Raw genomic sequence first — 16,822 nt, forward strand, 5'->3', positions numbered from 1 at the left:
ATATATATATATATATATATATATATATATATATATATTATAATATTTATAAGTGGAAGTTGGAGGTTGTTAGATTTTTTTAATATATGTTTTTAAGTATAACAGTGACTTATACACAACATACACAGGCCAGCCTTATTTGCTGCAGAAAATAGACGTAGAAAAGCATACAGAGACTACACCCAAAGAAGAATTTGAAATACGGCTCACCCCTCCAAATCTTGGCCTTGGTGCATCTCAGTTATGCAAAATTACATTAACTCTGGGTGAGAACAATGCATTTGAATGCAAATACTTGTAAGTTTTTAGGAATTTCCTACATGGAAAAGTGGGTGAGCATTTGTAGATCCTCCTTGGCCACAAGGGGATGCTTCTGACTTGGGTACATATTTATGTGCTAAGTTTCATGTTTTTAACCAAAAGTGCACAATTAAGTTAAATATTGCGTGCTAGCTGCACCACTAAAATGATAGGTAAAAGCGTGGAAAACTCAGAACACAGTGGAAAGATTGAGATCACAGGAAAACTTTGCAGATTTCTTTTGTTAAGATAATAGGCATTATATTAGTCAACCTCTCAAGCAAAACTAGCATCTTCAACTTGACCACAAAATCACAGAGCTTGCCATAGATATCAACAATAACAAGTATCTGTATTTCAAGGTGGTTGGCTACTATATATACATTTAAATTGTGAAAAAAATCATTCATATTGTTTTATTACTGTAAAGTATATTTTTGATACATTGACAACTTTAATGATATCCAGTCCAAACCAGTATGAATTGTTGAGACACATGTATGTGTGACTTGTAGGTTTCTTATGAAGTGGTCTAAGATCGAGTTTACGACAGAGGATGTGGTGGTGTGTGAGAATGTTGGGACTCTCTCTGTTATTCTGCGCAGAACGGGAGCTCTCGATCAGTCTGCGTACGTCGGCATCCACGTGAGGGAAATGTCTGCACGCATAGGTCAGGATTTCACGCCTAGTTCAGCCAGACAGGTTCAATTTAGTCCAGGTAAGACCAGAGTGTGTACAAAACTATATGTAGCCCAGTGATAGAGTACTAACCTCGAGGGTATTGGAGCAAAGTATTGATTATCTTCAGTCAATTTAGATTTTTCTCATCCCATCCAGTGCCTCTAACTATTATGTGTTGTACGATGTGATGTCCTGACTATGAGGAAGTCAATATAAAAGATCCCTTGCTGCTTTTTATTTCAAAAGAGATGAAGTATGTTACAGAAATACATTTCCTCTTAGTGCCCCACAATTCAGGGCATAAAATTTGGCACTAACAATTTTGTCTTTCGTCTGTCGGTTATGCAAAACCAGTATCAACACGAAAGATGAATCGTTCGTGCAAAAACTATAATCGCTCGTCAGAAAATGTAAACTGACGTGTTTTGGATAATATAACTATTTTTGGAATAAAATAATAAGAGAACGGGCCTAGCATTGCAGGTGTAAGAAAAACAACAATGTATCCGTTTGAACTTGACATCGCAGTCAATTACAAAGTCGGCACTGTCTCGTGGTAAATATTCTTGCGCACAATAAACTCGTGCAATAAATAGGAAGCGAAAAAACCATATGTGAAGTTCTGTATATTTACTTTTTGACACCTGTATGGTTAAGTTGAAATATATGCATTAATTCTGAAACATGTATTGTAATGAAAACAAGTTACAACCCTTGCTAAATCAATTTATTAAAATATGAAGTACACAGCGAAGAAAATAGTACGTTTAATAAGGGACTTTAAAATAACTAAGTGGAAATTAGAACATGATGACACACTGAGTTGCAGCATCGATTGGATTGATCGAGGATTCGCAGAACTTCGGGTCTTTCCGTTCAGACTATTATTGGCGCCAACAAGTACTCCCCTGTAACAGAACCGATGGGGTAGTGTACTGAAATGTAAATGGCAGCTTTCAAGTTAGTCCCAGCATTCCAAATAATAATAGTAATTTAGTAGTTATGATAAGAATTTGGAGAAAAGCTATGAAAATCGCCCATCTTAGATTCTCATTTGATTACCGTTGCTGGTTAACCGTTTCTGAACCACTGGAGAAAATCGTTCGTGCAAATACTAAAACCACACGAATGACATATCTTATGCCCTGCAATTGGTATATCAAAGGCCATGGTATATGCTGTCCTGTTTATATGGATCATTCTACAGAAAGTGTCACTTTTATGTCCCTGCACAATTTCTTTTTTCTTTATATATAGAAAATTAAGTTTGTTGTCTTTAACGATACCTTATTAATAATATCATGGATCCTGTCATAGTATTTTTGTCTCTCTGGTAATCAGCTTTGATAGAGATTTTATTCGAGATTAGTGTAAAATGTCATTGGTGTTACCTGTCCCCAGCATACCACTATACATAACATGCACTGTTAAAATATATAACAGAAGACATACATGTACCATTGAATACCTTTAATGTAATACATACTGATGGCTGACTTACTCACTAAAGAAGGAATCTTGTAAAGATTTTCCGTATATAAGCTTATCCCTAAAGTTTTATGTCATTGGTGTTACTGTATATATACTTATGAGAAAACAAAAGAAATTAAATGCTCTCTGGATGAAACATTCCACCGATAGATATTGGCCGTCAAACATATTTGTCAAAAACAGCAGACATATGAACAGTTGTGAATAGTGTTCTTTAAATGTCATGAATGTGTTGTCAAAATATAAAAGTATGTTTATTCACTGTCATTGGTGTTACAATTGTATTTACATGTATGTAATGGTTAATAATTTTAAGAAACTTTTTGTATGTTATTATAGACATCGTATGTCTGCTACAACATGCACTTTTTCAGTTTTCTCAACTGTTTCTTTAGAGAGCATGAATTAATTATGCACTTATTTGTCATTAATGTTACCTGTCATTGATGTTATCAGGTACCAATGACCATTAGTAACACCAATGACAATGCCATTTAATAAGATGCCATTTTCCTCGCTTTGCATATCTTTGACAATGATTTGAAAATTAAAGGGACTTGTGCAGCACCATAGTTGCATAATGGCACTTTGGGTAAAATAAATGTTTTGTTGGAATGTAAATAGTATGTTTTCAACGTCCCTAACTGTGTTATGCGCAATTAACATCTAATTTGTTGTTGTCGGTTTGTCGTTCATTTGTGAGGTTTTTCTTCACAGTTAGTGAAGATTCCCATTAACAATAAAGTTCAGACAAGTAAATATCTAAATACAAAATTTACAAACCCCTAAACCATTAAGATTACCATACTCCATCCATCCTTCTACAATTTAAGTGTTTGTTGTTAATAATTTCAGTTTGGTTTGACGTAAGAAGACAAGTAAAAGTATTTTGGAAATAGAAAATAAATACTATTTTTGTGTCCAATTTACAAAACAATCGGCTGAGAAATAAATAACATGCAGTAAATTTCATAGTATAAAAAAGGCGTTCCCTGTGGAACCGACTAAGAGTCGTTTTTGTTTATTCCTTAAAATTACCAATATCGGGCCCACTTGACTCGTAAAAATTGACTTGTAATGGAGGAAGATAATTAAAATTCAGTGTGTGTCACACGTCCTCATACGTGCCAGATCAACAAGGCCAAATCATTTAATGTTTATGACTTTTAAACCCCCTATTGTCAGAATTTGTTTTCAGTTATTATATATTCGATCTGCACAAGGTATGCTACATATTTATGTCTGACTGTAGTGAATAGTAAACAAATAATCCATTCGTAATAATTGTAAATAATTGTATAAATTCTGTTAATTAAGAATCAACTCATTAGAAAATGGATATTTTACAATCTATTCACTGGTATGAACATATAATGCCTATCTGTATTGACATCAAGTTTTAGCGATTGGTGTTGGTAAAACGCAGACCGGACCGAAACGCTGGACAAACTGATATATATTTTATCATGTAGTTTTTTTTTAAAATTGAAAATGTCGAACCGTGCATGCGCAGAAATGTTATTTTTCCAAATACTAAACGCAGTTAGAAACTACTGGATCTAACCTTTCCTGTTTAAGAGGTTAACTTTATCATAAAGAAAATTTAAATCATACTGAAAATGTATTTATAATTACCAAGTTGTAGTCAAATATCGGAAAATAACATTACGTATGTTTTCATTTCCAATTTTATTTTTAAAAATATTGAAAATCCTGCATTAAAATAGCTTTTTAGTTAAAAGGAAAGCGTTAACTCATTTGAATAATGACGCAGTTTGTATGATTTATTTCTTGAATAGTGACATAATTTGTTTAATTTGCTGTATAGTGTATGTACTGAAAACATTACAATGACATCATGTATAAGGCATCCTCGTTTTCTGAAAATATTTGGAACATTTAACGTAGAGTTTTGCAGCGCTTGTGTAAAAGCAAAAGTAGGATTACAACGTTGTACTCGTTATTATTTTGAGCCTTAATATAAGCACAAAAATAACTACATAAATCAATGAATGAATAAATCTTTAATTTAATATTTAAACAAAATTCAAATTCTGTGTCTTAATTTAGTATAGATTTTAAAACTGTCTGACCAGCTATATCTTATCAATACAGAAACACACAATTATTCTAATAGGCCTTTAATATTTGTAGGTTGAAGAAAAAAAACACAGAAAAAAAAGCATTTAAGGAAATATTAATTACATACTTTTGCTAACAAGTAGTGGTAGTCTCAACAATAATTTAGTGTTTCAAGGATACATTTTTGAATGTCATTGGTGTTACACATTGTCATTGGTGTTACTTTTTTGTTATTGGAGTTACGTAAGAATATTCTAGCTGTCATTTCTCAAAAATCTTTTTTTTTTAAATTTAAATTGTTTATTTAGGTTTCGCATACCTCTATGACTTTGATGAAATTTATTTTGAAGGACTCCATATTTTTAAATAATTAAAACTGTCACAGTGTATAATTTAAGTCACATATAGAATATACGTGTGCACAATTACACCCTTGGATAATTTTTAATTCTAAAGTAATTCCATATATTTTATTAGGGACACCCAAATAACACATCCATGTGCTCTTGATCACTACAAACCAATTGGATCACACTGCTGAACTATCCCACTTGTCCGGTAACATCAATGACATAATGAGCTTGCTCATAGAGTAACACGTGTCTGCACATGCAGGCCTATTATAGTTCTGCGATACCAGATATAATTTTATGTTTCTTTGTTCATCTAGTTTACAAAAGTTAACAATAAAAATGTATATCTTTTAATTGTTTTATCTTGAATATGTATTTTGAAAAGTGACGCTTTTTGTAGAATGACCGATATAAAAGATTCCTTGCTAAATGTAACCAATGAATTAATCAATATGATCTAGTGATTTTGTTAAACAAAAACTATAACTTTTTTCCTTGAACAAGTTTTAAAATAACTACCATACATGTTAGACATCAAACAACTTTAGTTTTAAAATGTTTTGAGTGAGGTGTAAAACAAACCTTTTTTTTTCATTTTGTTTTATTCAGTGTAATGAAAAGTTGATGTTTTGATATATTAATATATTTTATAATTAGCAGTCTATTTTGTTCGTTCCAGCAAGTGCTCTACAACTGGTATAACAAAGGCCGTGGTATGTACTATCCTGTCTGTGGGATGGTGCATATAAAAGATCCCTTGCTGCTAATTGAAAAGAGTAGCCCATAAAGTGGCAGCAGTGGATTTCCTCTTTCAATATCTGTGTGGTCATTAACCATATGTCCGACATCATATAACCATAAATAAAATGTGTTGAGTGCGTCGTTAAATAAAACATTTCCTTTCTTGTTTAGGTACAATGTAAAATCTCTGCACTCCTGACCTGGAGTTAGAGGACAGGCAGTAAAACATTTAGTATGGCAGGAACCTTTCCCTGTGCAGATTTCTTCCACAGCAACACACTATGGTACATGACTGGTGTAACAGATTGTGCCAACATTAATTATAACAGAAATAAAACTGATACTGCACAAGACTGTTTGTTGACATAGGGTGTTTGCAGAAACAAGCTGGTGTTAGTGAGTGTTAAAATGGAGGAATGTTTCTTCCCTGTAGCAGAAGATGAGAAACATTTTTTCTATTATTTCATCACACCAAGTGTAAACAAACTGAATAACACCCAGGAAGATGATCTTGTTTCTTTCAGTACTTGAGATTTCAAAAGTGAATAATGGATGACACGTCAGCCATTAATTGGCATAGTGATAATAAAATAATAATTAGCATGGAAGTAAAGAATTTCAGGTCTACACAGTGAGGTTATGAAGTTAGTGAAAACTGAAAGCTGTCAGTGCTTTGTTATTTAACAGATAGACTAGCAGGTTAAATCCCCAGTAACAAGTTAAATGGATTTGACACAGACACTGCAAGTGATGTGAAACACATTATGGTATTGCCAACTGCCAACTGCCAACTGCCAAAGGGGTTAACGTGCATATTCAGAGCAAGCTGTTCTAGCGCAGGCCTGTCCTCCGTCCAGGACAGGAAAGGTTGGGGAGGTGAAGGAGGGACCGCCTACACTGGCAGGTGCAAGGGGGCACCAGTAGTCCAACCGTAGTTGGTAACAGGTGGGAGGTGGTATGGTGCTATGTAATTTGGAATGTCCCGTAGGATTAAGCCAAAGAGAAATGGTGCACATTTTAATGAAGGAAGTTTGGTGCAATTTTGATGGTCGTTCTAATGTGAATGGTAGAGAGCTACTATAGGTTTGGATTTTAGTAAGCCGAGAGTAGCTCGTAGTTGTGGTATTGACACAATTAAGCTATTTATACAATATTTTATGATCACCTGTGTAATATTTTATTTCTTTATAGTGTAGGGGTGGAGGTTAAAAAAGGGCTTTATTTAAGAAGATACCCCAACCAGAGGTATAACAAGCTGAAATTGGTCTCATTCGAACCATCTGGATGTCTAGTTTTTGGAAATGGAGGGTGTAGTTGTATTGAATTAGCTCCTAATGTGCTGTAATGTGTGGAATTTTTTAAAAACGTATTTGCTTATTTGATGTAGTAAGCACTGTTAACTGATAGAACTGATGAATATTTCAGGGTATTTCTTTGAACTGGATATGTTGCAATACATTTTAGGAGTTTGGTGTTTCTAATAATGGTAAACACAATTTTTAATTTGTATTGTTTGTACTTGATTTCTAAATGTGAAGTTTTTAAGTCCCCTGCCCCTGAAAACCACATGTGATTTTGAAACAATTCATTGAAATAATGGCAAACTGAAAATGTGGTGAAATATTTTTATTATATTCAAACCTATTTGTTAAAGCAAAATAAAAAATGATTCAAATAAATGTTGCAGTGTTCAAGGTTCGTAGAATGTAGTCTGTACATGGAGATAAACCAACTTGCTGAACACATTAAATCAAGTTCCTATAGTTCAGACGACTACAAAATATCAGCCTCAGTTTCATTTTCTTTTTGTTTCTTGTTCTGATTTTCACAGTCAGTGCTAGCACATATGTAAATAGAGTTATCCCTGTAAGGAAGCAAGGACACTTCTTTCCTCTGGAGCAGCCTTTGTTGATCAGAGTGGTAGAGGTGTGTTGTATCTCAAACCTTAATTGGGGCAGACTCCTGAGTGAAAGTCGTCGGAGTAATTTCACTGTCATCACAACTGGTGGTACCATTTGCAATAATATATGACTTTGACACCAAATCCTTGTCTGATATTTTGCACGAAGAACACGTTGCTTGAATGCATCTTCTGTTGGGGGAAGCATTGATGCCGGTTTGTCGATGGTTGTTCCTTGCATTGCATCCTATACATAAGGAGTACAAATTTCCATGCCAGTGAAATACAAGCATCTACATCTGCTTCATGAAACCCCTTCAAGCCTGATCAAGTGTGTGCATTCATCATCAGTGTAGAATATGTAGTTCCCTTACCAAGTCTGTGCAAAGAGCAAGTGATGTCACACCCAGTCAGAGGGTGTGCATCAGGAAGACATTCACAAACAGTCTGCCCTATCTGGTGCGCTATTTCATGGAATGGAATGTAACACTCTTTTCTAGAATGCCTAATATGAAGTTTTCGCAAGCTATCCTATACTAAAATAGTACCAGGACATCAGTGTCATCACAGCAGATAATAATCCTAGAATGGCCATGACAGAGACTGGTGGCATGCAAGATTATACTAGTGTCAGCTTCTCCCCGAGTGCTCTGAAGAACCTCAACAGAAGATACCCGGTACTTCTGATTCATTTATCACCTTGACAAGTTTGCCAATTTCAAATCTTCCAGCTATTACAACAGATTTCCCTTTCAGAAATTGTTCAACTGAAGACGGTAGTTTGGTACTTGCCTGTTGCCCTGAATTTTATGTGTGGATGTTATATTAGTGTCTCCCCTTTGATGCCTTTCAGTTGATTTGATTGAAAGTGTCAATATATTGGTCAAAGATGAGAGATATGCTGGTCACCTCCAGTGAAGGGTTCCTTAGAAGTCTTTTCTGAACAACTACAACTAAATCCTCAAATGTTTTGAAGTGATTTTCATAGTGATTCCATCAAAAGATATAGGTAGATGGTGTAGGTGTAAATCTAGTGTAAGTTTATGGTAATTTTGTTAAGACCACTGCACAGTTAAATTCTCATTTATTTTGAGCACTGTCAGTGTACTCTGATGGTAGAACACATTTTGGTGGAGTGTACCCATCTGAAAGAAACTCGAAAAGATATATTTGGACCACAAAATGTGATGGAATCCTTTCGATTCCATCCAGAACTTATTTTACAGTTCCTACGTGATACTGCGTTTTATTGTAAATTTTAAATATTATATAACTGTGATATTTGTATTTTTGCACAGTTCTTTACACTGTGTTTTAATTTAACTGTTGAATTTTTATATTGATGTAGATCATAATATTTTTTGCATTTACCATAGTTTGACACCCAATAGCCGATGTATTTTTCGTGCTGGGGTGTCGTTAAACATTCATTCATTCATTCATTTAAATTCTAGCTTATTGGCAAGATCAGCCTTGTTTCTCTATCTCACAGAACCATCATCATGAAATAGTGACAGTGGCACTGCAGCTAGTTCATAACCAAGCACATACCTCAAATCCTACTTCACAATTCTTTGAGGTGGCCAGCAACCTCCTGAACAACATCTCTGAGACAATTATGAGCTTTCGATCCTTGTAATTCTATATACTGTTATAACATACATGTAAAATGCAGTTACACTGAGAGAAAATTTGACTTATTTTAAAGCAAAATGTCAAAAATTGCCACATTTGGGGGCTGTTTTTTGTTGTTGTTTTTTTGTTTGTTTGTCTTTTGGGGTTGGGATTTCTTTTTTTTTTCTTTTTTTTGAGGGGGTTGGGGGCGAAACCTTATTAGAAGCATCAAACTCCTAAGGCAGTATCACCAAAGATGTTTTATATATGAATCCATATTCAGATGCATGTATATTCATAGAAACTACAAGCTAACAGTGTTTATTTCATTAAATAGACAATTTTTGGAAAATGTTCACATTACAGCACACATGGGGATAATTCACTAAATTGTGCACTTTTTACCTGCTCAATTAAATCTGGAATAATACTGTTTTAATATATAATGCAGATAGTGAGAGAAAATATGACATATTTTCAACCAAAACATCAAAAACTTGCTAAATTGAAAATTGTTAACTCCAAAGGCAGAACCAACCCTCCATAAATATCTTGAAAACTGTTATATATAAATAAATATTCTAATATAGTCATTAAAACTAGATGTTAATAGCGTGTCATTAAATAGACAATTTTTGGAACACTCCAATTTTTGGCTGTTACAGCACACAAGGGGTTAATTTACCATGTTGTGCACTTTATATCTGGGTTTAACAGAAATGTTTAATCAAATGGAATACTGACTGATAAATTACATCAAGTTTGATACTGGTATAACATAAAATGCATTTAAAGTAAGAGAAAATTTGACTTATTTAAAAAACAAATGTCCAAAATTGCACGGAGGGGATAGAGTTGTGGAATAGATTAACATTGGGGGCTTCTCCAGAAGTACAATTTCCTACATTTTACAGGTAAAATTCATCATGACAAATACAGGTAAATGCAACACTTTTAAAATGCATTCTGTATACATGTGTATATGCTGAATATATAAACACCACAGCCATGTATCAAATTACTAACAATAAACAATTGTACAACCCTATCAAATAATTTGTTACAGTTACAGTTGCAAATATCAGTAATGATAATTTTGTTAATGTATTTCAAGTCAGCTGGGACATTGTGATCAATGACAGAGATGTGACTGTTTTCTCTGTGTGTATCAAGTCAACTGGGACATTGTGATCAATGACAGAGACTTGACTGTTTTCTCTGTGTGTATCAGGTTAACTGGGACATTGTGATCAATGACAGACTTGACTGTTTTCTCTGTGTGTATCAAGTCAGCTGGGACATTGTGATCAGTGACAGACTTGACTGTTTTCTCTATGTGTATCAGGTCAGCTGGGACATTGTGATCAATGACAGAGACTTGACTGTTTTCTCTATGTGTATCAAGTCAACTGGGACATTGTGATCAGTGACAGACTTGACTGTTTTCTCTATGTGTATCAAGTCAACTGGGTCATTGTGATAAATGACAGACTTGACTGTTTCCTCTGTGTGTATCAAGTCAACTGGAACATTGTGATCAATGACAGAGACTTGACTGTTTTCTCTATGTGTATCAAGTCAACTGGAACATTATGATCAATAACAGACTTGACTGTTTTCTCTATGTGTATCAAGTCAGCTGGGACATTGTTATCAATGACAGACTTGACTGTTTTCTCTATGTGTTTCAAGTCAACTGGGACATTGTGATCAATGACAGACTTGACTGTTTTCTCTATGTGTATCAAGTCAACTGGGACATTGTGATCAATGACAGAGACTTGACTGTTTTCTCTATGTGTATCAAGTCAACTGGGACATTGTGATTAATGACAGACTTGACTGTTTTCTCTATGTGTTTCAGGTCAACTGGGACATTGTGATCAATGACAGACTTGACTGTTTTGTCTATGTGTATCAAGTCAGCTGGGACATTGTGATCAATGACAGACTTGACTGTTTTCTCTATGTGTTTCAAGTCAACTGGGACATTGTGATCAATGACAGACTTGACTGTTTTCTCTATGTGTATCAAGTCAACTGGGACATTGTGATTAATGACAGAGACTTGACTGTTTTCTCTATGTGTATCAAGTCAACTGGGACATTGTGATTAATGACAGACTTGACTGTTTTCTCTATGTGTTTCAGGTCAACTGGGACATTGTGATCAATGACAGACTTGACTGTTTTGTCTATGTGTATCAAGTCAGCTGGGACATTGTGATCAATGACAGACTTGACTGTTTTCTCTATGTGTTTCAAGTCAACTGGGACATTGTGATCAATGACAGACTTGACTGTTTTCTCTATGTGTATCAAGTCAACTGGGACATTGTGATTAATGACAGACTTGACTGTATTCTCTATGTGTTTCAGGTCAACTGGGACATTGTGATCAATGACAGACTTGACTGTTTTGTCTATGTGTATCAAGTCAGCTGGGACATTGTGATCAATGACAGACTTGACTGTTTTCTCTATGTGTTTCAAGTCAACTGGGACATTGTGTTCAATGACAGACTTGACTGTTTTCTCTATGTGTATCAAGTCAACTGGGACATTGTGATCAGTGACAGACTTTACTGTTTTCTCTATGTGTATCAAGTCAACTGGGACATTGTGATCAGTGACAGACTTGACTGTTTTGTCTATGTGTATCAAGTCAACTGGGACATTGTGGTCAACTGGGACATTGTGATCAGTGACAGACTTGACTGTTTTCTCTATGTGTATCAAGTCAACTGGGACATTGTGGTTAATGACAGAGACTTGACTGTTTTGTCTATGTATATCAAGTCAACTGGGACATTGTGATCAATGACAGACTTGACTGTTTTCTCTATGTGTATCAAGTCAATTGGGACATTGTGATCACTGACAGACTTGACTGTTTTGTCTATGTGTATCAAGTCCACTGGGACATTGTGATCAGTGACAGACTTGACTGTTTTCTCTATGTGTTTCAAGTCAACTGGGACATTGTGATCAATGACAGACTTGACTGTTTTCTCTATGTGTATCAAGTCAACTGGGACATTCTGATTAATGACAGACTTCACTGTTTTCTCTATGTGTTTCAGGTCAATCACGTGCGACCTGGGACATCACGATCAATGACGAGAACCTAGAGGAGAACAATGAGAAATTCCGAGTGATGCTCACTGATCCAGTGAACGCTGTGATTGGTCGACGCAGAAAACTGAGAATCCGAATCATTAATGCAGAGCAAGGTTGGTGACTTGTAGAAGATGTGTGTCTGTGCTGAACCTCCAGCATAATAATATTATGTTGTACGTGTTCACATTGGTAGATTTAATGTATTTCTTATTCTTATCTCTTTTTAACACCATCATCACCCATGAACTATTATTAAAAAGTGAGTAAACAAATTTAACAATATAAGTCAACACATGTTTATATAATATACAGTATAAATGATCTGAAAATACCAGTGACATAAAATTGTCATAAGTCACTATTGTGAATATAACATATGTTTTGCTTTTAGAAATATTATTGTCACTGTACAAAGTCTTTGTAAAAAAAATAATAATAACAACACTCAACACCTGCTTGGTTTTTGTTTCTTTTATAACAGTTTACCTTTACTTCTGTTTTAATATTTTTACCACTGATTCTTATTTATAAACTGATAAAAATAAAATATTGCAGTAATAGTGTTAATAGTGTTAATAGTGTTAATAGCTGTAGAATGTGACAGTAAATTAAACAAAGATCACAAACAAGAATAATAAACCCTCTACCATTTAATATCAAATTTGTGTCTTTCATACGTATGTGACAGTTAAAATTTACTGATAAACTTGTTGATTATTATTATTATTTAGATTGATAACAATAGTAATATTATAGTTGCAACATGTTGTATTTGGAGAACTAGAACAGACAGATGACAAATACTAAAAAAAAAAAAAAAAAAAAAAATGCTGGCATATATAAACTTACACAAAATATCTAATACAGTTAATAATATGACTGTAGACATCAAAATACCTTAATGCATTTATCAGGAGGGTAGAGGAGACGTTTTAACTGTAATTGCCTGGTTTTATTGTTTGGATTTTAATATTGAAGTTAAAGAACTGACTGATGAAACAAGAACAGCATTCTCAGAAAAAACACAACTAATAACACCCTGGACAACTCAGAACTAAAACCACATTCAAGAAAACAAAGTACTGGCTTGTATCAACACAGGACAGAGATGTAAACATCATCAGTTAATTGTTTTTGTTTTTGCTCTTTCGCAAAAGTGGCGTGAGAGTGCAATGGAGTAGCACCTAGGTCTGGTGCTGCATGATTGGTAATGTTTGTCAGATCATGCCACCATCTGGTCTGAGTTCAGAGTGTTCAAAGTACACCTGTGTTACTGAAAACTCACAGACAGATAAACAGTGAACATGCATGACAATCTACACTGTGTATTTACTTTACAGTTGTGTAGCATTTCCGTAAAAATATCACTCTTTATTTGATTCTTACAAACTAAACAACTTATGACTCACCTTAAGGTTTTAATACCTCTCTTTGTTGTATGTCACAAACCTGTGTATATGATATAATACTTTTCTGTAGCTCATTGGTGTCTGGGGGTAAAACAGTATGTCACCATTTTCTTACTACTAAAAAAAACCTAAACAAATATTCCAGCTGCATGTGTATTTCATTACATAGCTTTTAATACTATACTATATATCCCACTGTTTTACCTATCTACTGTACAATGTATGTGATGATTTATTTTTACAATACATTTTACTTTAAGAGTACAAGCCATAGAATTTGGGGGGTATTTTATATACTTATAGTAACATGGCACTGCACAACAGAAGAACCGATTATTTTTAAAACATCAAGTACCTGTACTATAATTTTATACAGACCCATTTGAGAGAACACCATATGAGATTTATTGTACCCCATGGTGATACACAACATATGTTGAAAGTTGATTTAAAGTAATCCCATTGGCTGTTCCATTATGATGACATACATGTTAAACCCAACATATCCACTAAAATTAACACTGCATTTACTGATTGCTACTGATGGTACACATGAAGTTAATTGTGAAAATGCAAGCACTGTAAATAATATAGTTGGAACAGATGTTTGAATTGTTTTGTTGTTTTATTTAACAATGTATCCAACTGACTTTTGCTCATTTAATACATTTTGAAAAAACTTGAAAGATAAATTATGTTAATTAATAACCACTCATGCTGTAGATGAATGGATTTAGTAGAAGAGTTTTCCATCATAGCATCTGTGCTTTGCACTCTTGAAATTGAGATGGTTTTACAGGTGAATGTCCTCAATACCTTGGAATGATCACCAAGAAAATGGACCGTTTGACCATCGATGCCAATGCCATGTTTTTCCCATCCCATCTGGATGAGAACAAGGACACCATAATTACGGTAAGTTCTTAAATCTGTAGCAAGATATTTCAAGGAGAGCTACTGAAAACATGGTTAACTAAATAGTCCATGTGTCAAGATTGGTCGGTCGGTACCATCTGGGGGGATGAATGCTGATGATTTTTTATCAAGGCCTACATTTATGATAGCATTGCTGACTCACAGAAGGCTTTCGGTGTGTAACTACCTGTCTTGTGACCCTACTCCCATTTCCATAACAGTTATATTTTTACAGAATTGCTAAAGGGTGACTATATTACAAACATTGTAAAATATTTGTCAGGGCATTTTGGATTTTAAAAAAACTTGAATGTTAATGGATTGGAGAATTCATATATGTTTATAATAATGAAATCCTTTGAGGCTTAGGGTCTCACATATCACTTTTTCTATGTCTATATTATTTATTTAAAACCTGTTTTGATCATGTATTTATTGTTATCTTTGTGATACAACCATAACTACAAAGGTATTATTGTTTAAAATTGTATCTTTGTACAAAGAGTCCATGGAAGATACTAACATGACTACACCCAAATAGGCATACTGTTGACTCCACAACTTAAAAGAGCAAAAGAACAAACTTGTTATATTCAAGTTTACATTGGTATGTGATTCAGCTTTTACGTTTCCTAAAATTTAATATTAACATTCATAACATGTTAAACTAATTCAGACACTGAAAATAATATAACAGGATGTGTTATACTCTCAGACGAAGATAAATGATGTAGCTTTATGTCTCATGAAACTAGAAGCTACCATGAGTTAGCACTTTAATATTTTTCAACCACCATTTAGCCTAACACAGACGAATGAAGCTTGGGACAACATTGATAGACTGGAGGTGGCTCTCACTGGTGGAGCAAATGTTTGAACTTTTATGTTTCTGGTGAATGTGTTGGACCATATCCTATGGTAATGATAAAACAAAACCCCAAAGATTTAGCTGAAGTTGCTTGAAAACAAATAACCTCATTTGGAGAATAGCATGGCAGACAAACATAGATAATTTGAAAATCCAAACATCTGAAGTTGAACTGAATTTAGTATGAATACCAGAGAATTCAATATGAACCATCTCAAAGATACCTGCCTACTATCAATACATCACATTCAGAGCCGACGATTGTAGTTTAAATTTTGAACCAGAGCATATCTGAATAAAACTATGTTTACAAACTATTGCCGTACTGATGAATAAAACAGTTTGCAAAGAGATAACGACGGTTATGTTATTAATATCTGAGGATGAAATAATTCATAATGCTGTAGGCGTCATAAGAAGATGATTTCAATGTTTGTATACAGGAATAGGATTATTGCTGAACACGTAGTTAGTTGAGTCCTTGACGTCATGATGTACAACCATGTACCATGTACAAGTATATTATGAAGTTCTAAAAGTCTAACAGTTTACTATTTGGGCAAATAGTCAACCAAAGAAAACCCCCAGCATGGTTGAAGACATGCCGACAGAAATTTGACAGCCTAACATTGTGCCAAGTTTTTGAACAGTTAAAGCATCTCTGGAAAGATTTATTAAAATGTCTGTCTCACAGAAATGAAGAGTTTTCAGCAGTTTTGATGCCTCACACTTACATAGATGCGCATTGCTTAGCCTTCTACGATCATCTCATATGGAAATTGCACTTAGTGCTATTAAGTCAGTGATTCCATGGTGCTCTGCTTTCACAAGCTCTGTTATGGCACATACACACCAGCTTATTAAGCACATTATCAGTCTTCCATATGAGCACCCTGACATGTATAAAGCCTTCAGATTGGCAATTTCTTCGTGATACTGACTTTTATTCCAAATTTCTGTACACTGTGTTTTATTTTCCTCTTGGATTTTTATATTGATGTTGTTCATCACTTCATTTACCTTAGTGTGACACCCAATGGCCGATGTATTTTTTCATGCTGGGGTGTCATTAAACATTCATTTATTCATTCATTCATTCAGATTGGCAGCATTTTTATCAGATGTCTGGCTACAATAGTTTTGAATTCATTCCTAAAAACCACTATGTTAAAGTGAACAAAGATACAAGGACTTGAGAGGTCACAACAGGGTTAAGGCTAAATTCTGCTGCTGAAAATATACAGCAGATCAACATTTCATCACAAAGAGTTTCCAAGGTCAAAAGTTTCAAGTGATGATGAATATATTTCATAGTATTGGTAGTAAGCCTCATTCAAAGTTGGTTAAA

General features: G+C 34.3%; 1 protein-coding gene across 2 annotated transcripts in view; it reads left to right on the forward strand.

Moving 5' to 3' along the window:
* LOC121375822 (FRAS1-related extracellular matrix protein 1-like) overlaps positions 1–16,822 on the forward strand; it is a 135,982-nt gene that overhangs the window by 103,065 nt on the left and 16,095 nt on the right. For both annotated transcript variants that reach the window (XM_041503482.1, XM_041503481.1), the window contains exons 6-8: positions 816–1,018; positions 12,246–12,395; positions 14,491–14,606. In XM_041503482.1, coding sequence (XP_041359416.1) covers positions 816–1,018; positions 12,246–12,395; positions 14,491–14,606 — 469 coding nt within the window. The remainder of the gene's footprint in view (positions 1–815; positions 1,019–12,245; positions 12,396–14,490; positions 14,607–16,822) is intronic.

This window comes from Gigantopelta aegis, chromosome 6, assembly GCF_016097555.1.
Source record: "Gigantopelta aegis isolate Gae_Host chromosome 6, Gae_host_genome, whole genome shotgun sequence".
Classification (NCBI taxonomy): domain Eukaryota; kingdom Metazoa; phylum Mollusca; class Gastropoda; order Neomphalida; family Peltospiridae; genus Gigantopelta; species Gigantopelta aegis.